The 24,936-nt window shown below is 41.3% G+C and overlaps 1 protein-coding gene across 5 annotated transcripts in view; it reads right to left on the reverse strand.

Moving 5' to 3' along the window:
- CUNH5orf42 (chromosome unknown C5orf42 homolog) overlaps positions 1-24,936 on the reverse strand; it is a 102,754-nt gene that overhangs the window by 11,656 nt on the left and 66,162 nt on the right. For 3 of the 5 annotated variants that reach the window (XM_019531977.1, XM_019531975.1, XM_019531972.1), the window contains 14 exons: positions 23,816-23,999; positions 22,962-23,252; positions 21,992-22,774; positions 19,297-19,469; positions 15,237-15,366; positions 11,509-11,563; positions 10,670-10,774; positions 8,791-8,883; positions 7,391-7,494; positions 6,937-7,135; positions 6,067-6,311; positions 5,099-5,192; positions 3,173-3,331; positions 1,874-1,904 (listed from right to left, as the gene is read on the reverse strand). In XM_019531977.1, the coding sequence (XP_019387522.1) occupies positions 1,874-1,904; positions 3,173-3,331; positions 5,099-5,192; positions 6,067-6,311; positions 6,937-7,135; positions 7,391-7,494; positions 8,791-8,883; positions 10,670-10,774; positions 11,509-11,563; positions 15,237-15,366; positions 19,297-19,469; positions 21,992-22,774; positions 22,962-23,252; positions 23,816-23,999 (2,646 nt within the window). The remainder of the gene's footprint in view (positions 1-1,873; positions 1,905-3,172; positions 3,332-5,098; positions 5,193-6,066; positions 6,312-6,936; positions 7,136-7,390; positions 7,495-8,790; positions 8,884-10,669; positions 10,775-11,508; positions 11,564-15,236; positions 15,367-19,296; positions 19,470-21,991; positions 22,775-22,961; positions 23,253-23,815; positions 24,000-24,936) is intronic. The other 2 variants (XM_019531976.1, XM_019531973.1) reach the window with 1 other exon arrangement.

The raw sequence follows: 24,936 nt of genomic DNA on the forward strand, positions 1-24,936 counted from the left end.
CACCCAGCCCCCTGCCACCAACACCCTCGATAGCTTCCCCATCCCCACCCATCCCTTCCCCGCCTGGTCCCATCCCATTTAAGTCACTGGGGCCCCACTTGCACAGTGCAGGGAAGGGTGAGAGCCCCAGCAGTCCCAGCGCGGGCCCTGCTGCCCTGTGCTGCCCAGGGGTGCTCTGCCAGGAGGATCCACAGCCCGTACTCGCTAAGTAGAGGCTTTTTTTGTTTGTTTGTTTAAAGTGCTGGAGGCTGGGGTTGAGGGGGCAGCCATGGGGGGCTGGGTGTGCAAGTGGGGGATGGGGTTGGGCAGAGCAGCCATTGGGAGGCCTGGGGGAGTGGCTGCACGAGCCGGCAGGGGATGGGATGAGGCAGGGCAGCAATCCAGGGGGCTGGGGGAGCAAGCGGGTGTGGGGTAGGGCATGTGGGCCATGCAGGAAGGGCTAGGCCCTGTTGGAGGAGGCATAGACCTGTGGGGGGCAGCAAAATATATATTCATGTATTCATGAAACATGTATTTAGAATTCACTTTATGATGATAGAGATACTGGTAGTTTACAAAATTGCTTTAACACTGTAGATGTATCAATAAAACCTTGCCCAAATGATCGTTATCGCTGTCTCTGTCTCAATCTCTCGCTCTCTTTCCTTATAGTGGTCTTTTGTTTTACTTGTGGAGGAACATGGATTTGGGGGTATTTTACAGTGTGACATTGGGATTTTTTTTTTATCAGGGATTTTTCAGTTTTCTAATAGGGAACACCAGAATTCCTGCTAGGGAGGCCAGTGGCAGGACCCTGCCTGCTCAGGGCTGGCACCTTGGACCCAGATGGAGATGGCTGAACTCCTGGCCAACTGGGGCCAGGAGGACATGTTTTGACAGTTCAAAGCAGGCCACCACACCTGGAACATCTTCCGGTCACTAGCTGCCCAGATGGCTGGGCAGGGGGCATGCATGGCAGTAGTGTCGCACAAAAGGCCAACTCCACAGCCACAGCCCGCTGGCAGCTGGCCCAGAGGGACAGATGCCTCATCTGCGTCTGGCAGGTATGCAGCAGATCACAGCCAGGCAGCAGCCCCCACTGCCAGACTGTTGCAGTGGGTAGAGGATGCAAGGAACTCTCAATGCTGCTTCAGCAGTCCAGCTGGCACAAGGGGTAGTGTACCCAGGTACCAATTGGCTGGGCCTTAGAAGCTCCTGAGAGCGAGTAGCCCTGAGCTACCTGCCTGGGCAGCTTTTTATACTGCTGGGGACAGCACAGGTGCTGGCCCTGTGCTTCAGCTGCCCCTGGCTGCAGATCCGTGAGGAGCCAGGCAGGGTTATTTTGCCCCAAGTAGCACAATTTGCTCCACAACAAAGTGCATGTCTGAGCACATGCACTGAGGCAAAAAGCATCGCTTCTACTTGAGCTGCTGCAAGCTCATGTGCTTGCATGTGTGGACGTGCCCAATGACTCCATAAGTTGGATCTGGCCTGTGGAGGTGGGACTTTTCCCTGTGTCACTGCAGGAAGAAGTACTGGCAGACTTCTCATGTTACCGCAGGAAAAATGCCAGGTAAGGATGGAGCACTCTGGTCCGCAAGTGGAAAAAGTTGTCTACTACAGCTGTACAGTGTCTCACATAAAATCTGTTTATTTTAATTCTAATTCTATTAGTGTATGTTAAGATTATTCTGATTCATGTTAGTGGTGTAAAAGCAAATTACTAAAAAGCATAATATTTAGAACATAATTCTATTAATGCCTGGATTTCTCTACTAATATCATCTCCAGCTTTTAACACCTTATTTCAGTATGATTTTTATAAAACACAACAGTGGTGATTTAGTATAAAATAAATATTTTCAATAAAATCAGGTATTTTCAAGATCCTTACCTATTGCCTAATTCTTTGTTTATTTGAATGTCTGAAACAGAAATAGGTTTAATTAATAGCAATTTAAACACAGGTATGTTTAATATGCAACTTCTGTGCAAAGGTCACAAAATAATTTTTTTTAGATGAAACAGAAACCCTTCAAATTGAATATGCTTGTATTTATATATTAAAGTTTACATATGTTTATATTGAAGTGAATAAATAGAATATTGTACAACTAAATACTGTTAACTAACTTGTGCCGCTGAAAATGTCATCTTGTATCTGTATTAAGACTCAGCAACCAGTTTAAAATATATATGGTCTATAAACTTAGTAACATTTATCCAATTGATTTGGCCTTGCTTGGGCACTTGCGATTTACCACTGCTTACACAGAGAACTTACTAGAGGTGCACCAATATATTGATTCATACCGTATCAGCACTGATAAAAGGACAATTGGCATTATCGGCAATCGGCTTCACTGGTCTCTTCCTGGCAGGGACTGGGCCAGGGCTGCATTCGACACAGACAGGGAGGGCAGTGGCAGTGCTGCGAGAGGTGGCTACAGTGAATTTGGGGCTGCAGCCCACCCTATTGCCCATACCTGCTCTGCTGTCACCTGCCCCAACTGCATCCTTGGCCCAGCCCCCAACCACAGAAAGGCTAGCACATCCCCCAGCCCACCCTCGCCCTGCACACAAATCTGGGGGGCACATACCCCCCCCATGCCTCCCCTGGGGGATGCACTCAGCAGCAGGAGCTGCCTCCCTACGCCCCCTAGATGAGCTGCCTGTGGTTCCACCCCATAACTCTACCCTGGCTGGGCAGCACCTGCCACTGCCCTAACCCCCTTCCCTCCCTCACCATGGGGACCTCTATCTGTGCCTGCCTACACCCCTCTACCTATGCCCACCTACACCCCTTCCCCCACGCCCCACCCCCCCACAGACTTAATGGCTGGTCACTGCTCTTCAAGCTGCCAGGTGGCATATCGGCAATTGGATCGGTATCACCCGATATGGCTGGTTAATAATTGGCCATCAGTATTGGCCAAAAAAATCTTTATCAGTGCACCCCTAGAGCTTACTAAGGAGACTAGGATTATATAAAAATCTATTACAGAAACATAATTTCTAATTCCAGATACTTTAATCAAGCAATGTAAAAAGGCTGTAAACTGACCGTCTACAAACATATTACTATAACTATATTTCACAGTATACTAATGGAAAATATTAATACAAGGCCTGCTTGCCTTTTTTTTTTTTAAAACAAGGATGGGGCGGGGAAAAGAGTAAATTAAAACTGTACCAGAAGATGACTTTGTGCCACTGGGAAAGTTAGCAGCTGAAGTTGCAGGGGAAACGGAGCAAGTCTGTAAGGCAGTATAACTACATACAGAGTATTCAGGTTTTGCACCCTCATTTTCTTTATCCATAACATCAAAACTCGTACGACTTGAACAACATCCTAATGCAATAGAAGGATTAATAGACATAGTAAGGAACACAAAAAGAAACTGACATAAAATACAGTGTAAAAATATCACAATTAGGAATTTGTACTTTGAAAAAATGAGCATGCCCTTCTAACCCAAAACAAACACTCCATTTTAGATCAGGGTAGGGAAAATATGGCCCGTGGGCTGGATCTGCCCCACCAACAGATTTGATCTGGCCCACGGGTGGATGGCTGTCAACTCAGTGGATATGGCTCGTGGGCAGCTGGTGGCTCTGGTTGTCACATGTCGCTGGGTGGGCAGGACTACCTCTGCCCTGTGGACCTGGGTGGGGCTTCCACCACAACAGGCAGATGGTGGCATCAGATGCGGATACTGTGGGCAGCTTCAGGAGCCTGGATACAGAACCTGCTGGAGGCATCCATAGCTGAACCGCTGCCCTCCCAGCACGGTGGAAGCTCCTGCCCAGATCCCTGACATAGAACTTGCCAGTGGCTTCAGCCATGGACCCAGGCAGGAGCTGCTGCCAGCATCTGTCTCTCCTGCCCGTTCCCCCCTCCCTGCCCACCATTTCTTCCAGAAGCTGGCAGAAGCTGTAGTTCGCCAGGAGCCCCAGTGCTCAGCTGTGGACTCATGCAGGAGCTGCCATGCTTAGCTGGGCAGACATCAGCATCAGCTGTGACAGTGCTGGCTGGTTCTGATTCTACTGCCTGCCAGACACAGCAGCAGCTCCTGCCTGGATCCATAGCTAAGAGCTCCTGCTAAACTACAGCTTCAGTTAGGTTCGGGAGGGTGACAGGTACAGAGGGAAGAGGAGACAGAGAGATGGATATGGCCCTCAACAGGTCCCCAAAAACTCATTAAGTAGACCTGCAGCCAAAATAATAGCCCACCCCTGTTTTAATTCCACTATGGACAGCATAGTGAACAAGCCAAGAAATCAATTATGCTTCATAGACAGAGACCCACAGTGTGAGGAGTATGACTCTGCACTGTCCAAAGAGCTCAAGAAAATATTTTTCCTCTTGGACATGGGAGTGCAAAGAATATATTGTAGCTAGTTTTGCCAGAGGGCCTAGGCTGATGGGAACCACAGATCAGCATCTGGAACAGGAACATAAAAAAATGACATTTACTAGGACAGACCATGGGTCCATCTCACCCAGTATCCTGTGTCCTGCAGTGGCAGAGTGGATGCCCCAGGATCCCAGGTAAGCCTGCTGGACCCAGTGCTGGTCCCAGCCTCCCTTATACCACCCAGGGCCACTTGCTGCACTCCAGAGTGCACATGGCACAGCCATTCCCTGGGGATAACTAGTGGTGGCACAAGGTGCACCATCACTAGTTGTCTCCAGGGAGCCAACTGTCCACGGACGTGTGGAAATGGTCTCAGAGGTCAAATTACCATATTATACAATGTAATGAGCAAGTCTATACATACAAAATATCTGATTTTACAAGAGAGCAGCAGTAAGTACCATCATCTCTAAAATTCAAGATTGGGTTCTACATCCAAGCCATGGAAACAATTAAGAGCACATGTGTGTATCTTCACGTACAATAATGTTGAGTAAACACTTCGTATATCAGTATCCTGATTTTTCTACCTTTCATTTTCTTTTGGATGAGTAAGCTGATTTTTTTTTTTATCAGCTTTGTAATATTTAGTGTACTGTTCACTGAAACCTTCTAAGGTAACACTGAAGTGATAATAATACATTTGCAGAATTCCATAGTTAAACACATGGCCTTCTATCTGCCATTCCCCTGACACATACCTTCATCTATAACTCCAGTGCCTTCTGAGAAAAAGGAAGTAGCCCCTATGTCAGGATCAGCAGCCATTCCTAAATCTTCTATTGTATTTACCAACTAAGACAGGAATAAAAACAACTATATATCAAATATTCTTAAAAAGGATTGTTCCAAAGTGATTTTTTTCTTTACAATCATTTACCATTATTCTTTTTCTTAATATTCTCATAGATTACTGGCAGTGGAAGAATCAAAGGTGTCAATACAAGTCTTGTTCAGTGCTACACTACATATCTTGTCCATGCTTCTGGACTTTTCTGGTTGCCAAATGGGGCTAGGAAGATTTTTTCCCCCCCTCCTGTTGCTAAATGTGCCAGGTTTTTTTTTCCGCCTCTTGCAGAGGCAATGGCTGCAGCCAAGGCTGGAAATTATGCCTGGCGTGTGCCAATGCTCCTGCTGTGACAAAACTCTGGAGGTTCCTAGCTAGATGGTCTTGCCTCTATGCTCAAGATCACACCAAACACCACACTGGGGCCAGGAAGCAATTTTGTTCCAAAGTCAGACTGTTTTGTATGGGGGGGAGGGGGTGTTTGCCTTCCCCTGTAGTGAAGGACAAGGCCCTCTTCCTTGGATCTCCCAAGCATATTTTAATAATCCTGCATTGTTGTCCCCCTCCTTTAACTGTGGCAGGTTAGGGTGTTATGCATTGAAGATGTGTAACAGGGCTGACTGGTTGGATAGGGAGGATCCTGCCTCAGGCAGGGGGTTGGGCTAGATGACCTCCAGAGGTCCCTTCCAGTCCTACTTTTCTGTGATTCTCTGACTTACATATCCAACACTGAAGGTAAAGGGACAGTATGTAATCCTCCATTTTTTAAATATACAAACCTGGCTAGGAAATATATCATTGCACAATCTAAATTCTAATTTTAACTGAAAGAAAAAACAAAATCATTTCAAAAAGGGGAGCAGACAGATGGTCTAAACTCACAAGTTTAGTGTTGCCGAAATCCTTCTCCATGTTCTCTGCTATGTTCTGTAGTGCCAGCAGTTGTATATCCATTTCCTGAAGTTTTGTGGAAAGATATTCTTTGCTAATCAGTTTGGCTGTCAGCCCTGGAGAAGGGATGGTGCTGACATCTTCATGCATCAGGTTCCAAGTCAGGCTGTCTCTGAAAGAATCTGACTTAATATTCTCTTCTGGTATTTGCAATGACACATGCTGGAGATGTTTATCTTGAAACAAAAAAGTGGGGTGGGGGTGGGAACAGTGTCACCTTCAAACTTTTCAATATTAAAGGTGTGGGCATGTATATGAGATTTACCTCCATGTTTTGAGGTGCAAACAGGATTAAAGAAAATGGTCTCTTTAGTACATAAATCTTCTTGCTCCCAAACCAAAGAAAAACATTCAACGTTTCCCATTATCCCAGAACCTACAGAAATCTGGGGATCTATGTCACAAGGGAGGGTTGGAAAATGTCCGCTGTTCCTTCTGCTTGGCAACAAGTGGGAATTCTTCCAAGACATCACTGCATTTCATAGAGCCCTTTCACTACAGTGAAATCCTAACCCTTTTGACAGGCAGCTCTCTGGCAGTGCAGGCTCCATTGCCAGGGGATGACAACAGTGAGAATGGTGAAGAATCACAGAGCATCTCAAGAAGAGAAGGAGCTCAAAGGGAAAAACAAAGTGCAGAGCAACTCTGGAGTTTCTCAAGTGGAAGGGCTAGGCTTGAAGGGAGTAGAAAAGAATGGAAAAATGGCTGTGTCTTTCAGGTAGAAGGGAAATGGCACTACAATGAAAGTTTTTGTTAGCCTTTTTTCTGCTAAATAAATATGAGTCAATTAATACTTGTTACCTTTTCTCTGAAAATCACTGGGAGGCACTGTATTAGTGACAGAGGCTGCCAAATGATGCAGTTTGGCAGAAGATGGCACTTCAAGATTCTTAAGTTGTTGTGTGGTATCTATCATTTCTGTAGATTCAAGTATGACAGGCAAATCCTTCAGGAGATCATTATCTTCAATGTCAATCACGCTGATATATTTGTGTCTAACCTGAACCACAGGCGGAAAAATCAAAAAACAATGCACATCATATACATGTGTGGTAGACTGTTCATTATCTCCAACTCTAACCCATTTATTAGTTTAGGTGGTTGAGTTGAACAAGATAGTTATGTCTTTGGAATAAAAAAGTAAGTCCTTCTATAAGGTTTCATAGATACTGGTGAGGTGAACTCAAGTACATGTGAATAGTTACAAATAGCATGTTGAAATTCTTTTATGAGAAAAATATTCCTGAGCACTAACCAAGTCAGGTGTAGCATCAGGCTTCTCTTCTGCTGCAGGGGGAAACCTGAGGTTTAAGTACACATCTGGTGTCAACATCTGAGGGACACTTGAAAGCAATTGCTCTAGAAAAGAAAGGAATTGCCACATACAGTAAATACTCCCGGCATACTTGAAAAATTATTTAGAAACATGCATGTACTTACTGAAGGATTAAAGAAAGCTTGTCATCACAGCACTTTTACAAGGGTAAGTGTACTTGATATACTATGTCATACTGTTATTTAATGGTCATTCATATTTTTTAGAGCAGAATCAAAATAGAAAATGGTGTTATAGAACACTATAAATTATAACTTGTTTCCAAAACAGTCTTTTACTTAAAACTCCCCAAATTGATGTCTTGCTTTAGACACACAACATATTAGGAAAATAAACCCCATAGAACACACATTATTTTGCAATGCAATAAATTACTAGAGCACAGAACAGTATGCCCAAAGTGGCAGTCTTAACCTAAAATGAACAAAACATGGCTGGTAACAATCATATACTGGCAAGAACAAATTATCTGTGTGACTTAACAGGTCTGTCCCACATATGACTTCTATGGGTCTAGACTAATTTAATAAAATTATAGTAATCCTCCTTCTGCTAGCTATACATTCTTATTGGAAATATATTAAAATATTGGCATTAAAAGGGTATCTCCATTACAAATCCCCATATTCAGGGGCTTAAAACTATAAAATAAAACAAACAGAAAACCCATTTCAAACAAAAAAAATCTTCATCATATACTCTCCTCTGAACAAATCACGCTCCTTCACCTTCCCACCTACTCCCCAAAAGTTTTCAGCACAAAACACAATCAGATGCCACTTTGCAAAAACCAGTTTGAAAGATCAGAGGGACAACATCCTGCGGAAAAATATGAGAAAGCAGATTGCTTTCTCAAGACAAAAGCATGAACTATGGCGTTATAAAGTGCACTCACAGAAATCTTTTCATGAAATATTTATTTTATATTACAGTAACCACTGCTTATAGCAGGCATGTTGGGTGAACACGTATGACATCTTAACTGTTAATCTGACGAGCACAATGCTCCCAAACCACTACTGGACAAAGTACCACATTAACTTATTAAAAAATCATAAAATGCAACTCCCCAAACTGTAAGCGTAACTTGCAACTACTTATGCATATGTTATTGAGTGTTAAGTCCTATTTGCCTAACAAACAGTCTTGGATTTCATTAGGGGTATGGACTGTATTTCAACTTAACTTTCAACTGCTTATGTGCCTTCTACAATATACTGTCAATTCAACTAGTGGATATATTTATTTGATAAAATGCAGAACTTCTTTTTTACAGAAAACACCAACAATCAACAAGATGACAAAGCCAGACAGCACACCTGATGCAGGAGCAGAAATGGCTGATTGCTTTTTTCCAGGCTCAGAAAATACATCTTCAGAGCCAAATTTGACATCCTGATGTGACCCGAGAACTTGATTGGAAAGAAAAAAGCAAAATTAAAATAGATTAATATAAAGACAAGTAAAAAATGTTATGTGAAAACATATAATACTTATTATCCATTGACAAACACTCTCAAAGAAAAGAGAAGTACCATATTTACTTGAAACCAAGGCACCCCTGAATTTAAGCAACCACCAAATTAGATTTTATATATGGAAAATTTATAATTTTGTTATAATTTTCCATGTCTAGAATCTAATTATTGGAATGCCATGAATGCTGTGAATTTGTGCCCCTCCCTCACTGCTGCAAAAAAATGATAAACAGATAAAAACTCCAAATCAGCAGAGGAAAAAACACTTCACTGAACCACCACCCCAATCTCTAACTTCATACTTCTTGTTCTCAAGAGTAGCCTATAAAACACTTTCAGTAAATGGGCTTTGGGAACTAAAATTGATAACTGTATTGGGCACTACCAAACACAGACTTTACATAGAAGAATGGTTCATTTTATGGCTCATTTACTTGCTCCATGCACTTACCTCTCTATTCCACAAGTAGTAACAATTTTCTTGGCTTCTGAATGATCTTATTCTTTGACATAATTAAGTTTAGCTATTTCAACAGCTCTATACTTGGTCTGTAACTATTTCTGATAACAGCTCCATAGGTGTACTACCCTCTTCCCTTTTTAAGTGATGATTTTCATTTACATAATGAAGTTAAACAAAAATAATTGTTCTACCTGGTATTTAGTGTAGGCTGTATCTGCTTCACTATAACAGCATGGTTGTAATTTTTTAATTTGAATATCTTCAGGAATAGAAACTTCTACTATATACCGTGAATTATGTATTTTCATTTATACCCAAGAGAACTTTTATGATTTTTGCAATCTCCTATAATCTTTATAATCTTTGCTAACTTTTACAGTCTTTAAAATATTCCTGATGATGGGTGCTTGTGCCCAAAAGCTTGCAAATAAATAATTTTTTTTGCAAAATATCTAGTCGTTTTAATAAAAGTTATCACATCTGCCATGAATTTTGATTCCTTTTGCCTCTGGATCAGTATGGAAACAACCTGAATACCTGACCCACGGAAGATAATTGAATTTTAGCCACTTTTTAAAATGAAACCTTGATAGTTTTAGAAGAGGGAAGCCAAATTTACCACCTGAAACGTAGACCCAGTTCCTGCCTTTGTTTGAGCTAATTTGCATTCCAAGAGCATGGAGATACCACTCTACAAAAGAGATTCCTGCCTGGAAGAGCATTCAATCTTTCCAGTCTTCAGTGAATTATGAAACATCATAACCAGAAAGAAATATGATTCAACATCCTGCTTACAACCAGAAAACACTGAGGTAAAAAGTCTTTTCCAACTTTTCTCTGAGCCCAATCTGCACAAAATGAACTGTTCCAAACAGGAAACTTCACTACTGCACCTTCAGGTCTCCTGTGAAATATGAATTTTCATTTTCTACCTAGGAGAACTTTTACAGTCTTTGCAATCTCCTAAGCCTGATGAAGTTTCCCCGTGCCCAAAAGCTTGCAAATAATGAAATTTTTTTGCAAATATCTAGCTGGTCTAATAATATAAAACCTCTGCCACAAGGTTTGATTACTATATAATTTAAGCATTTAAATTTTTAAAAATCATGATACCAAAAACAAATCTAACAATATTTTTCGACACATTTACGAATAAAAAATGAGCAAATATTACAACACTCAAAAACCAGTATTGGAAAATAAATGGTTGTACGACAGTAAAGTAACAGTCAAAATGGGTTACAGCTGGCATATTACCTGGATCTGTATTTGTACTTGCATCTTGAACTTCTGCAGGTTTTTTCCTTGTGGAAGCCATGAAGTGTAGAGCTGCTGAAGTAGTAACAGCACCTCTGAATGTGTCTAAAATGGTGTAAAATAAAATGATTGTATAGAACTAAAGAAAGATGAAAAGAAAAATATACCAATAAGCTTCCTTTTATAATACAACTAGCTAATTTACCACTGCAAGTGTACTATTTCTCATACTTTTAGACAAATTTAAGCATATTTAATTAAAAATGTTTAAAAAAATATTGGTAAAAATATTTGCCCAATTTCATTACCATATCATTATCTGAAAAGATCCTACTCAACTGAATTTTAGTTGCATCAACTTGAATCAATCCTGAATTTGGCCAGATCATGTTTGAAGGGCTAGGGGCGTGCATGTGTAAGTAACATATATGAGAGGCAAGGATTTCTTAGGGTGATATCTTTATTGGAACAACTGTACAGTATAGTTGGGATAGTTAGACAAGCTTTTGAATGCAAGACATTCTTCTTCGGGTAATATATTATATATAATATGTGTGTGTAATACAGAAATTCAATTTGTCTCTATATTCTAAAGCAAAATGCATATATCTCTTTACTATTCATGTTCAGGGAACGGATTCTCTTTTTCTTGCTCTAGCAAAATTAGATATAATGATGACTTAATGATCCATAAAGAAAGATGACTACTCTTTTTTTTTCCGTGAATGTTCTTTTGCCCCCTTGCTAAACAGCCAGTTTAAAGAAACCATGCGTTTGGTTCATAGCCTTAGACGCATCTTAGATTTTGACTTTTTTTAAAGGAAAATACATATACATACCAAGTGAAGTGACAAAATCATCTGCTAGATAACAGCTGGATTCTGTTTGCTGAACCTAATAAGAGAAAAATGTGATTGATCTGGTTACAGGATTTCTTGATGCTTTCAACTTCTAAACATGTTGCTTTTGAGCAGGGGTTTTAAAACTTATTAGAAAGCATAATTTCTCTACCTTCTTTCTTTCATTATGGCATTATACATAGACAAAGATGGAATCAGACAGGTTGATCACTTACATTTGTATTTTTTTTTTAATTATAAACATTTCAGAGATATTTAAAGGGAATATTCAGGCTGCAGCTCAAAACATTACATCTCACTTTGGTCTTTCCTGAAGTGTTTTTTGTTTGTTTGTTGTTTTTGATTTACTTAATCTGGGTTTATATCACTCTTTATATGAATCTGGTCCTGATAGTACTATGTCCACCTTCAATCAAATTTAAATGCTGCATAGGAGGGATTTGAAGAACAAACACAAATAGTTTTACAATTTACAATATCACAGCCTATCACTGTAGGTACTCATGTGTATAAATGTCAACTTGGTTCCAAAACTGTATAAAACTGGATGCGCTAGATTTTTTTTTACAGAAAAAAAATCAAGGTGATCATAGGAGTAACCATAAAGGGATTTTTTTTTAATACTGATAAAACTCTTTTTAGCATCTCATAAGTATTTATTGGAAGCAAATCTAGTGATGCCTTGCACAACGTTGTCAATAGCATCCTTTCATCTGTTAGAGACAGTGGATATCGCAACCTATGAAGTAGATGGTTTGCAGTGCCTCATGTGACTGAACAGTCCAATCTGAGATTTGCATGATCTGTGGCAACGGTTGCAAATGTATGCGTCATGGTCGGGTGCTTCAGGAGTGCTTGCTTCCTACGGACTCTTTTCTCTTCGAGCTGTTGGAGCCAATTTCTGTCATGGACTTTAATGCCCTCATGGAGACAATGACATCACTTGTTCTGATGCTTGCTAAGGTTTTCCATTGGCCAGGATCAGTTCCAAATGCCTGTGTCTCTTGTTTGCATGCAAAGCTTTATAGCAAAGCTTGGGTTGTCCTGCTGTTCTTGTTCCTTCCAATAGTTCCCCACATAGCATTGTCCCAGGAGTCAAAATAATGAGCGGCACTTACCAGCAGCTCGGGACGAGACATACATGGAGCAGAAAGAGGAACCTGCGTGGCTTGTTAGCAGCCTTTTTGTTCAATTATGGCCGGCCAATGATGTCAGCATCGGACACCAGCTGGCAGAAATAAGAATGGCAACCACTGTTGCAGAGGGGGCAGACAGCACAGGCGAGGAGCTGCAGCTGCTGCCAGCGATGGGAGGAACCTTCACCACAGGATCCATGGAGCCGGGAAAGCTGGCAAGGACGCGGATGGCATGAGGCAAAACATCTTGACAGGACTCCACACCGGACAACATGGGAGCAGCAGGCACGGTATCCGAAGATGCGACTGTAGAGGCATCTGGGAGCAATGCGACCCACAGGTGGGGTGCCAAGACGACAGGACACAGAAAGGAGAGTGTTCAGGGTAAGCTAGTAAGAGGGTAGGGAGTGACCTGGTATCTGCGTTTTGTTGGTCCGTTTATTTAGTCACCCCAGACAAAGGGGCAGAGAGAAAGGGGCATGAACCCTGGGGACCGAGGCTGAAGAGAAGCCTCTGAAAGTTTACCTTTCCTTTTGTATGTTTTCCCCTGAAGGAAGGGGTGAAGGTGAGGAGGGTAGATAGGCAGGCCCTTATGGTGGTCACAGTGGCTAGGGGCTGTGGGCACTTAAAGGCAAAGCCAGAAGACGTTACCCCACAGTGGGGAACGAGACCAATGGATGGGTGATGCACCGAAGGTGGCGTGAGGCCGGGATGTAGGGGTGGCGAAGCTCCGTGACTGCCAGGTGAACCCCGGGCCACCAAGTATCCCGTCAACTGACCCCTCCTACTGAGGAACAGCAAGTGATGGCAGGTGAGAACGGGGTTGGCGACACAGGAAGAAGAGAGCTACTCCGGCACCGACACGAGCCCGGGAGGTGACATCCACCCGTAGAGCAAAGACCGCTTGAGAGCAGTTATTTGAAGCCCGGCGGTCACAAGCATGTCCTTGAGTATATGTGCATCTTCCAATCTGCTCAAATGGCCTAGCCAGCGCAGTTATCTCTAAGTATGGCTGTCACACTTGGTACATTTGCCCTTTGAGGAACCTCTGAGTTTGGAATTTTATGTGGTATAAGCAGTGCAGGTAGAAGCTGCTAAACTTTTCTCTTGATGTGCACAAGTCTTCCATGTTTCCCCACCATACACGAGAGTGCTGAGCACTCAATTTTGGTCTTGATGGTAAGCCTTGAGTTGTTCCATGCTCACTTAGTCCACTGGAAGTGGTGGCAGCCTTTCAGATGTGAACATTAAATTTTTCACCCAGTGAGAGGTTGGTGGTCACTGTGGAGCCTAGGTAGCTGAACTTCTGGACTACTTCTAGCTGGTTCTTATTAAGGGTCATTGATGGATCTTGTGGAACTCCGTGTCCTAGTACAACTGTTTCCTTTGTGCTGATAGTGAGAGCAAATGCTTGACAAGCTCTTGAAAGGCGATCCATGAGTTTTTGTAGTAGGTCTTTGTCATGGGCTACAAGGGCAGCATCTTCAGTGAATAGAAGCTCCCTGATAAGCACCTTTCTAACTTTAGTGTTCACTTCTGAGTCCTAACGAATTGAAGGGTTTCCCACTTGATCTTGTATAAAGGTACACTCCACCTTCCATATCTTTAAACGTGCAGTTCAAGAGTACCAAGAAGATTCCAAAAAGTGTAAGGGCAAAAACACATCTTTACTTCACTCCACTTTTCATTACAAAGGTGTCTGAAGTAGACCCATGAAACCGAAGAGTTGCTTTCATGCTGTCGTGGAAGGAATGTACAAGACTTAACAGGACTGGTGGGCATCCTATCTTTTCTAGGACTGCAAATAGGCCTGCTCTGCTGACAGTGTTATATGATTTGGTTAGATCCACAAAGGCGACTTACAATGGTCAGTTTTGCTATCTGCACTTTTCTTGAAGTTGATGTAGGGAAAATATCAAATCCAATGATGTCTTGCACAACATGCAAATATGCTATTCCAGTTTGATTATGCTACTTGTCTATTTCAGTATTAACTAGCTTTCATGGCAATACATTTCTGTCTTTTTTAAATCTATATACCATAGAGCAGGAGTAACCAACCAGAGAGATAAGTGTCACAATTGGCACAGGCAGCCTCTGTGTGGCACACAACAGATCAGGAAGGGATAGACAGCACAGCAGCAGATAGGGCAACAGATCAGGCAGAGAAAGGGTGTGAAAGTGACATCTGGGGAATGGCAGGGCATCTTTTAATTTTCAGCTGAAACTTGTATTTTCAATTTTGTTCCTGTCACCAGTTTCATGTTCTTAGATACCACATATAATAATTTCCCTATTGGATAATTTGCTTTTACCAGAAAATGTGGTAAAGCATTTTACAAGAACAAAAAAATTATTTTTTTTCTGTTAAAAGAAGAATTTCTTGGGAAAAAAAAAAAAAGAAGAATTAATAAAAGATGTGCACGTGTTGGGAAGAGGCACGTGGTGTCACTTAGAAAGGGATAGGAAAGGGTATCTACAGATTTATCAGGATACTTGGTTTAGCCTCTCTTGTATCAGTGTTTTAAAATATTAAAGAGGAAAGACAGAATTATAATTATTTTCTTATACCTGTGTTTCTGTTTTAACAGCTACTTCTATATCATTGCTACCAATAATAGAATCTTCTGGACGGAATGTCACACTTGTTTTTTTCTTTTCCTTCTCCTCTTTTATCTGATTCTCAGCACGCCTCTTCTGTCTGTTAAGATATTAATTACAACTAAAAAATTACTTCGGTGATACTGGAAACATGCATCTTTCTAATAAGCAGGAAAAAACATTTACTATATTATTATATACCAGAAATTTGAGAAAACCAAGGTAAATGAAAAAATAACTGTTGGTTTACTGAGACTTAACCAGAATACCCTTTTATTGCCTAACAAAAACTAATACAGCTCAGCTGTGGTTAAGTGTTCATAAAATATACAACAGTGAATCTGAAACATCAAAATTTTCTTACCAAAATAGCATGGTGATTCAGTAAAACATTATTTATGTTATTTTTTGCCTACAATGAAAGGAAAAGTACTATACTCACAGATGACCCTATTAAGAAATGCTGTAGCATGAAATAAATCTATGTTGCTATCAAAGAACAATTCTTACGATGCAACTTTGTTCAACAGCTTATTTTAAACTCTACTGGCTGTTAGAAGTTATTTTTGTTTATTTTGAGTTATTTTGCTCTGCAAGCCATCCTAATTGGTGAGAATGGTAGCATGCACATCTAATAAATAAACAAACATATATATACATAACTTGTTTTCTTGAAAGAACTGTGAAGTGTCTTTAAAAATATTTAATGTCAGAGTTATCAAAGGATTTAAGCCAGTACGTATATTATAACATACACAATTTAAAACAAGACATTTTAAACTCCAGTTACTCTTTTACTTAGGTGTCAAAATCTAAGTTTAAGAGTGCATTTTCAAAGCACTGTAAGTGTTTCAAAGCGCTGAAAGCACTAAAACATATTTTCCCACATACAACACACTCCCAAACAAAATATGCACTTTTTTTTTTGGAAGGTGCATATTTTGGAAGGCAGAATGTAGAAAAAAAAGAGACTGATTGACTGTGACAGACTCAATCCTCCTGGGAACACAGACAATCCATGAAGTGTGGCACCAAGAAGTTTCTGGTGCCAGCTGGACACTAATGTTTCCAGGAGAGCCTACTCTGTTCATATAAAGGTATCTCTTGACCCTTGCAAGCAGGGCTGTCAACTATTAGTAAATTTACAGATTGTCAGTTAAAAAAAAAAAATCAGGCAAAAAATGTCCGTCAGTAAAGTCTGTAAACCTCCCCCCCAAAACAACAAAGAACTTCAGTCATCAGTAAAAACATTATGCAGCCTCAACTTCATTGAAGCTCCAGCAGAGAACAGCAGCACTGCCTGGTATGTAGGCATGAGCGTAGCACCCTGTAGGGAGTGTTCTCTCAGCCATGTGCTGCTGCTGTTGTGTCCTGGGTTGCCTGTAATACTACTGGGTGGCAGATAGGTTTCTGCAGGGGTCTGTGATGGGATAGGGGGATTGGGTCCAATGCAGGTAAGGCTGGGGGTAGGATGAGGGAGGAAGCATGCTGTAGGGTGCAGTCAGGGGCATCAGTGTAGAGGAAACCCTAGAGGGGGGCAGCACAGTGTAAAACCATTGCTGCAGCTGAACTGGGAATTATAGCCAAGAAAAAAAATTTTACTGCAAACTTTTTACTGACAACCAAACATTTTTTTTGTTTTAAACTATGGTTGATGTTAAACCCCCTAAATTCCAACCCGACCCTTCTAACTGGGACCTGGCAGGACACAGCCTCTCTGAAGAGTTACATTTACATGATATAAAAAATGTACATCAGTAAGAACAGGGGTGGGCAAAATACAGCACACGGGCAGGATCTAGCCTGCCAGGCCATTCTATCTGGCCCACAGGGCACCTAAAAAATTTACTAAATTAATATTTATTTGCTCCCAGCTGCATGCCAAAGCTGACAGGAGCCAGGGTCAGTAGGATCCAGGGGGAGCCCTCAGCAGGCTTACAGGCTTGAGCAACTTAGCTCTGGCACACCCCCAGCCAGTTGCCCACTTTCCCGACCCCGCTCTGCTTCAGCACCACATAGCTGTGGCTCCCGGCTGTATCACTGGACCGCAGAGCATGGGACAGTGCTGGCACAGGGGGAAGAGGTGTGTGTGTGCGCACGCTCAGGCAGTGTGTGTGTGTGTGTGTGCGCGCGCGCGCGCAGGCGCACAGTGTGCATGTGTCTGTTCATAGGGCGAGTCCCACACGTACACCCCACCATACACGTCCCCCCACACACACTGCCATACACAAACCCCAGCCACCCTACCCCGACACAGGCCCCCAGGCCCCATACCCACCCGTACCCCACATATCCACACACACTCACATGCTTCCTCACTCCACACACCCACAGCTCCCCACAAACCTATACCAACCCCCCACAATATACAAGAGTAAGACTTCATTTTAAGCTATTGTGCAATCACCTCTATGTGCACTATACAAACACATGTAAATCAAGTCAAAAATATTTTTAAAAATCAAATTAATGAAGCTGTTGAAGTTCGCTTTTTAGAATATATAAACCAATTTTCCGGTTCTGAGATGGCAAAACCCCTTGCTGAAAGGAGTACTTCCAGGGGCAACGGAGGACATCTGGTAGCAAAGGTCAGAGGTTAGGCAGCAGGACTTCCAGTCACAAGATGGCAACCAGGTGGCAGGGCACCCATCAAGAAACGGGGCTACCCATGTGGCCTTCACCAGCTTGACAAAACTCAGTAAGTGGTCCTCCATCCAAAATAATAGCCCACCCCTGAGTAAAAAACGTGGTGTCAATAAAAATGTTTGGTTGTCAGTAAGAAGTTTGCAGATTATCAGTTACAATTTTTTTCTTGTGTTATCAACCCTGCTTGCAAAGACAGTAACAAGAATTAGTTCTTTACTGTAAGCAGTTATTTATATAAGTCCCTGTAAATAAAATGTTGTTTCCACATCACATGCCTCATTAAGATTCTACCAGAAGCTCACTTACTGGTTCTGGCGCAAGCTACAATGCTAAGCCAATAGCTATGGCTGTGAGAAGGTTAACACAGGACTCTGCTATCTTGGCATCTGTAGGACATGCATAATTTCTCCAGGCTGGTTTGTTTTGAAGTGAAGAAAACAGCTTCATTGCTTAAAACATGCAACACAATTGGGGGGGCAGTTTTGGGAAAAGGTGATTATCTATGTGAGAAAATGTGATAATTGCAAAAAGGGACAAACTGCTCTGGGGGATTTGATATCATTAGCTCTTTCAGGGTTAAACAGAATTATTCTGAAGCTTCTTGACAACATCTATTGACCCTACAGCAGCAGTTCCCAATCTGTGGTACGGGTACCACCAGTGGAATGCAGACAACCTGTCAGTGGCACACGTTAACATATTTATTATAATTACTTTATATGATAAAAATTTCCTGGTGGTATTTAAGATTGTATCATTTTAAATTGATGGTGTGCAATCTGTCAGAATTTGGGAACCACTGCCCTACAGAACAACTTAAAGGCAAGTTAAAGCAAGTTTAAGCATCGCTCTATTGTTTGCACTGCTTAGGTGATTAATGATCCAGTATAACGTGAAGTAAAAATCAACTGAAAAGTCATGGATGACATACCCAGCAAAAGAAAATTAGCTGAGAGCCCAATCTTGCATTGACCTAAAATCAGCGAACCTTTGTTCTCTCCACTGGATTCAGCAGATTCAAAAATGAGGAAAATTTCACAATCTTATCCTCAGTTAAAATCAGACATGCCATTTAATGGTCCGCTTTTCTGAAAACTAAAAGTTCACTAGCAATGGTAACCATTTTTTGATGCAAAATAGCTGGTGACAACCAAATCATTTCCTGCACAGACTCAGTACACAATGAATGGTCAAGAGAAGGTAACAAAAATGTACACCACAGATCTAGAAGTGAAACATTCTATATCCCATTATCATTTTTCTCATATTATTTAGTGTCCAATTGTTCTCACTGCAAAAACTTCTACTGACGTCAAAGGCAGAAGGCTCAGATTACTAGTACATCTCTGCAAATGAAAAACAAATCTTGAAAATTTGTCCTTGCCTTTTTTTATTATTCCGTAGGTGTCCTAATTCAAATGATTCACTATCAGCTTTTAACAACCGAATTGGTTCTGAATGCTCTTGTCCAACAAGGGGACATGGTGCACTGGTATGCTGGCGGCTTTGCTCGAATGCAATGAGTTTTTGAAGTGGGATGAGTTTTGGTGCTTGGAACTGTTCAGAGAGAAGGAAATTGAGAAAGCTGTGAAAAAGAAATGACAACAAATCCAGAACAGACTGGATTACACTACATAGCAGGTTCAGTCTAACCTCAGGCACGTGGCTGCAACTCCTATTGAAGTAACTGGAAAAAAAAGCTACAAATAATAGCAGCCAAATCAAGATCTTGGAATTGAAATTAGGGAGCAAATTTTTAGATTACTACACAAAATAACATAGGAGACAGATGGGTGAAGATACAAGTAACAACTGAACCATTCTAAAATGTCACTGATTGGGAACTGGTTCACAATTGTGTGACATGCCATGGCTTCAATACCAGGGGATAGAAGTGAGCACTTACTCCTTGCAGTGGACAGGTGGGAGGGGATTACTAGCACCCATGCTTTTGGAGTCCCAGGGGTGGGTGACCTGTGTGTGGTGGCATTGTCACTTTTCTGCTTTCCCATTTCCTAAACATGGGTTCAATAAACTTCAAAAGCCTGCAAATGGCCAGGCTGCAATGTGCTTGACTGACTTGGTGGGGAGGGGGAAGAAGTGCTTGGACCCATGCTTTTTGGTTCTCAGGGGCTGAGGACACATGCTGAGGACTTGTGGTCAAGTAGGGAACGAGGACACAGCTAGTCGTTAAAAAGATGGCTGTTACTGAACAACCAGTGCAAGGCAACTCTTTGATAAAATGTGCAAGCAAAGTGGGGGTGGAGAAGAGGGGAGGGAGCAGAGTTTTGGCTGTGCACAAGAGGGGTCAGTTGTAGCAGTATGGGCATGGGGGTCGGGGGGGGGGAGATGGGAAAAAATACCATTTGGGATGCCTGGAGGACTGACCGGAACCATGTCACAGAATGCTTGGTGTCCACATGTAACACTAAATCAGTTCAATGAACCAGTTCAAAACAGAACTTGATTTTCCACATACACTTTTGAACTGTTTCAGGAAGATTTAAATAGTAGTGTCTGTCTGCTTCAGGTTTAAACTGCAGCTAAACTACCCTAAGGATTACTGTATTTACCTGATTCTAAAACAACTTTGATTTTAAGATGACTGTTCCCCCCCACCGAGTGAAATTAGATTTTATACATGAAGAATTATAGGTTTGTTATAATTGTTCGTGTATAGAATCTAATTAGTGATAGGCCATTTTCAATACATCCTTCCTACTGCTGTGACGGGGAAAGCAGGGGCAGGGGCTGAAGGGCCACATCCCTGCCTGTCAGTCCCCTGCCTCTTGTCATCCCATACCTAATCCCCTGCTGCCTGCACTCTACATGCAGCCCCTGCCACATGCTTCCCTTTCACCTGACCCTCCATACCTCCCTTAGCCCCTTATCTGCCTGAAGCCTACCCCCCACCAACTGCCTTCCCCACCCCTGCTCCCCCACTGCCTCCTTCAGCCTAGCTACCCACCCTTTGCTCCTCTGTGCCCGCTCCCTCCACTCCCTACATACCCCCCATTTACCTTCTGCTGTAGTTCTGCTTCTCCAGGGCAGACAACAGAAGCAGCGGCCCTGGCCTGGACCCAGCCTAGCAAGGGAAAAGCCACAGCAACTCCTAGCTGGGCCAGGTTCCTCCCAACCCTGCAGTCTTTCCACCTGTGTGCCCCTTTCCCCCACCAATTTAGTCACTGTAGCCCAAGATGTGGTGGCTCACCTCCAGCTTCAGCCCTGAGCCCAGGGCCAAAGCCAGAGCTGAGCCACTACCTGACCCAAGCTGGTACTAGAATCCAAGATGAGACCCCGCCATGCTGACTGGGAAAAAAAACCCCATCTTGGATTGGAGTAAATATGTAAGTAGGTGTCTCCATGCCCACAGAAATATCTGAGACTAGACAACAATCAAAAGATACATTACTAATGGAAAAAGTGTAGAAAGAAATATTGCTGTTGGTTGCTTCTGGAGCTCAGATCTTCAGTTCCTTTAGTACTTTCAGTTGTCTGGTTTTATGAAAAATCCTTTTTTTGGCACAACCTTTCCCAAAACATTTAAATCTCAAAAAACATTTAAAATTTTGAAGTATGCTACTGAGGATGAAGAACATGCACGATGTGGATGTGAGTTCAAGGAAATCTAGCTCTCTGGACAGAAATTTTTTACCTTTTAATAGTCTCTGCCCTTGCAAATTTCTAATAATATATTACATGCTGGTATTATATTGAAATCTATTTACTGTACAATCAAAAATTTCCTAATTATGTTTGGTGTTAGCAATCTCTCTCCTCATTCTTCACTAGTGGATGAATCCACCCCTCTACCCATACAGAATTTGATGGCAGTCTAATATTGCTGGAGGCTCTAGTACCCAGTCTCTCCCTCGGTCCAGACAGCTGGAAGATTTCTGGGTAACCTGGGATGCAAGGATGTATGTCTGGAACCTCCAATAATCCTGATGGACCACCTCTGTCTTCCACTGGGGGGAGGCCTTGCCCTATTATATGATGGGTGAAGATAGAGGTTGTACAACAAAGAAACAAGACTTATTTAATTGAACCACAGAAAAAATATTACTAAAATCTATTACCTTGTATTTTGGAGGCAAGTTATTGTGAAGAATTGCTATTCCTGGGTGATATATTGCATCTCTGGAATCAGTCTCCTTAGTTGTAGTTCTAACAGTTATTAAAGAAGTATCTGTCAGTTGTCTGATAACTGGTGGAAATTTAAGTACAGGATCAAGCTGCAGATGTAGTAGAGGAATTCCAGATGGACACTGGGAAGTCCCACAGAAGGAAACATGCTGAGCAATCAGTGGCTTTTCTGCATTCATATTCTTAGAGAGGTACTGCTCAGGTGCAACATATTGCTGACCTTCATACTGATTTACATGTAGATGTTTAGGAGGTCCCTTACTTAAAGCTTCTGCCCACCTCTTCTTTTCCTCATGTGCTTGCCTTATAAATTCAAGGTTGTACTTATCCACATTCAGGTGTGCTGTTGTTGACTCACTCTTATTTCCTAGTGTTTGTAAAGGCTGAAGGTTTTGTAAGGAATCAGGTGGACCCCAAGCCACTTTGGGTTGTAGAGGTGGCATGGCAAAAGCTTGTGAAATTCCTACTGGACATAAATTGAGTGGTTTGAAATGATAATCTGATTCAAGTCTAAGCAAAGGAAATCCACTTGCATAATTTAAAGTTTTTGAGACTGGAATAAGTTTATGTGGCTTCTGGATATCTGCAGCAGGAGATAACAGATGAAGTGGTTTGGCTGGAGCTGAAGGAAGCAAACCTTGAGATGCTGGAGTAAATCCTGTTCCATGAGATTGGATCTCTGATGGGATTAAAGAAACATTTCTGTCTGACCAATTCTAGATGAGAAAAAAAACATACAACAGCTCTTTAAAACATGTACAAGACAGCGCTGATTTTTTTTACAACATATGGTTCCTACTGGATGGGACCACTGCATCCTAATGTAATTATTACAGAAAAGTTCCCTAATTTTAAAGTTGATGTGCTTTCTGTTCTAAGAGAGAAATGTTTTCTTTTACCTACCTGTATATTTTCATTTTTGCCTTGATCATTTATGACATTTATTTGCTGAGAGTGAGCGCTACTCTTTTTGTTAGACTTTCCAGTATTTTCTTGACCAGAGAGCTGAGTTTCTGGAAAGCCATCTGAAGAATGGGTAGGAAGAGATTTCTCCACATCTCCAGCAGCATGTGATAGCTGGCTTCCTCCCAGTTGAACAAATTGAGACTGCTGCAAAAGGTGCTGCATATTTGGCAGGTTGGCAAAGGATGATCCCACTATTTGCATTAAACTCATAAAGTTGATTTGCTGCAGCTGGAATATAAACAAAATTAAGATGACATTTATACCACATATTAAATTGGGCCTTGGTCATCAAAATCCATTGTTAGACACCGTTTATAGCTGGTATTCTGTTAAAATTGACAAAAATAAAACAGACTGATCTTTTAATGGCAATTTTGTATTTAGCCTGTACCATGAATTAGCATTTCTTTTATAGCAAATTAAGGTATTTGTGATATAATGACTTTGCTCTGACAACATAAAACTCTTTGTTTCTCTTTACTTAAGTGAAAGGAAGTATTATCTTGAAAAATATCAGACTGGAATAGTTTCAACTGCACAAGTTAATTCATTATCACTTAATGACACAGGTAATTAGGCTGAGAACTTCCCTTAATGTACATGAATGACACACATTAAGTGAAAATGAAGTACAGCTAGCTTTCCTAAAAAACTTTTAAAACTATTTTCACACTTCAAATTAATAAGTCAAAAGCATAAACCTGGAACCCATAAAAGAAGGAAGGAATAATGTTGTTTTTCAAACTGCATAGTCTGCGTAAATTATTTCTTTAATAATGAGACAGTCTGACCTGAACTAGTTTAAACATTTCATCTTGGAGCATCTGTCTGATAGTTTCTGATGTGTTCAGTGGCTCTGCTGTGGGTGCTCCTTCCTGGACTTCTTTTTCCTTTGAATGAACTGAAGCATGGGAGTGAACACTTGACTCAGCAATGGAAGAAGGCTGATCATCGCATCCAGAAACCTCTGTACTACTTGACAAAGGGTGTTGGGTGGGAGGGGATGGAGAGAAAGGCATAAGTAGTAGATGCTCTAAAAATATTTGGGTTCAGAACATCTAACCTGAAACATTTCAAAATGATCCAGCAACTTTTAAAGATACCTGCAATTTTCTAAATCAGTTACTGGAAAACTGTTTCTTAGAGATCTTAGTTTATTAAGCTACCTCAACCTTCACTAGAAGGTTACAATTAGTATACTTTTGTACCTTCAGTGCCTTTCAGTATGCTACAATCCACATGATTGTACAGTCACACAGATAGTTGAAACATTCAATTTGACAGTTAAAGGCAGAATAATGGAATGACAAGATAAAATGAGAGCCAGAGTGAAATAAATGTGTGAAAATCTTTCATTTGTCAGTAATAATGCAAGAAGCGATGAAAACTGATGGACAAGGAGATTCATCAGCAAAATACGAGACAGGGAAATGACTTTCCTTTAGGTTTTTCAAAATGTATTAATACATTTGGAGGTCTTTTTTCAAACAAAAATATTGTGTTTTCAAACCAAGGAAGGCATTTTTTAGCATTAAAAACATTTCCTTTTTCTAAAATGGGTAACAACTGATACAGTTTATTAATAAATTCTTCAACTAAGTGGATTGGCAATGTTTGGAAAATGCTCACAGCAGTTTACAGGCAATCAAGAACTATCTGTACTTCGTTGTGAAAAACTATATTACATAGTATATATTAGTATATATTAGATAGGGCTGGAATGACGTAACTGGTGGTCCAGGAATTACATGAGGCAAGCATTTCCAGTGGGTGATATCTTTTATTGCACCAAATACATGGTTGGGATAAAGTTAGACAAGCCTGTATTTGAATCTCATCAGAAATGGTCAGACTTTTGCCTTCCTGTTTCACAATAAAAGATATATCTCTAATACTATGAGATAATCCTTTC

Source organism: Crocodylus porosus, unplaced genomic scaffold (assembly GCF_001723895.1).
Source record: "Crocodylus porosus isolate Cpor-Errol unplaced genomic scaffold, CroPor_comp1, whole genome shotgun sequence".
NCBI lineage: Eukaryota > Metazoa > Chordata > Crocodylia > Crocodylidae > Crocodylus > Crocodylus porosus.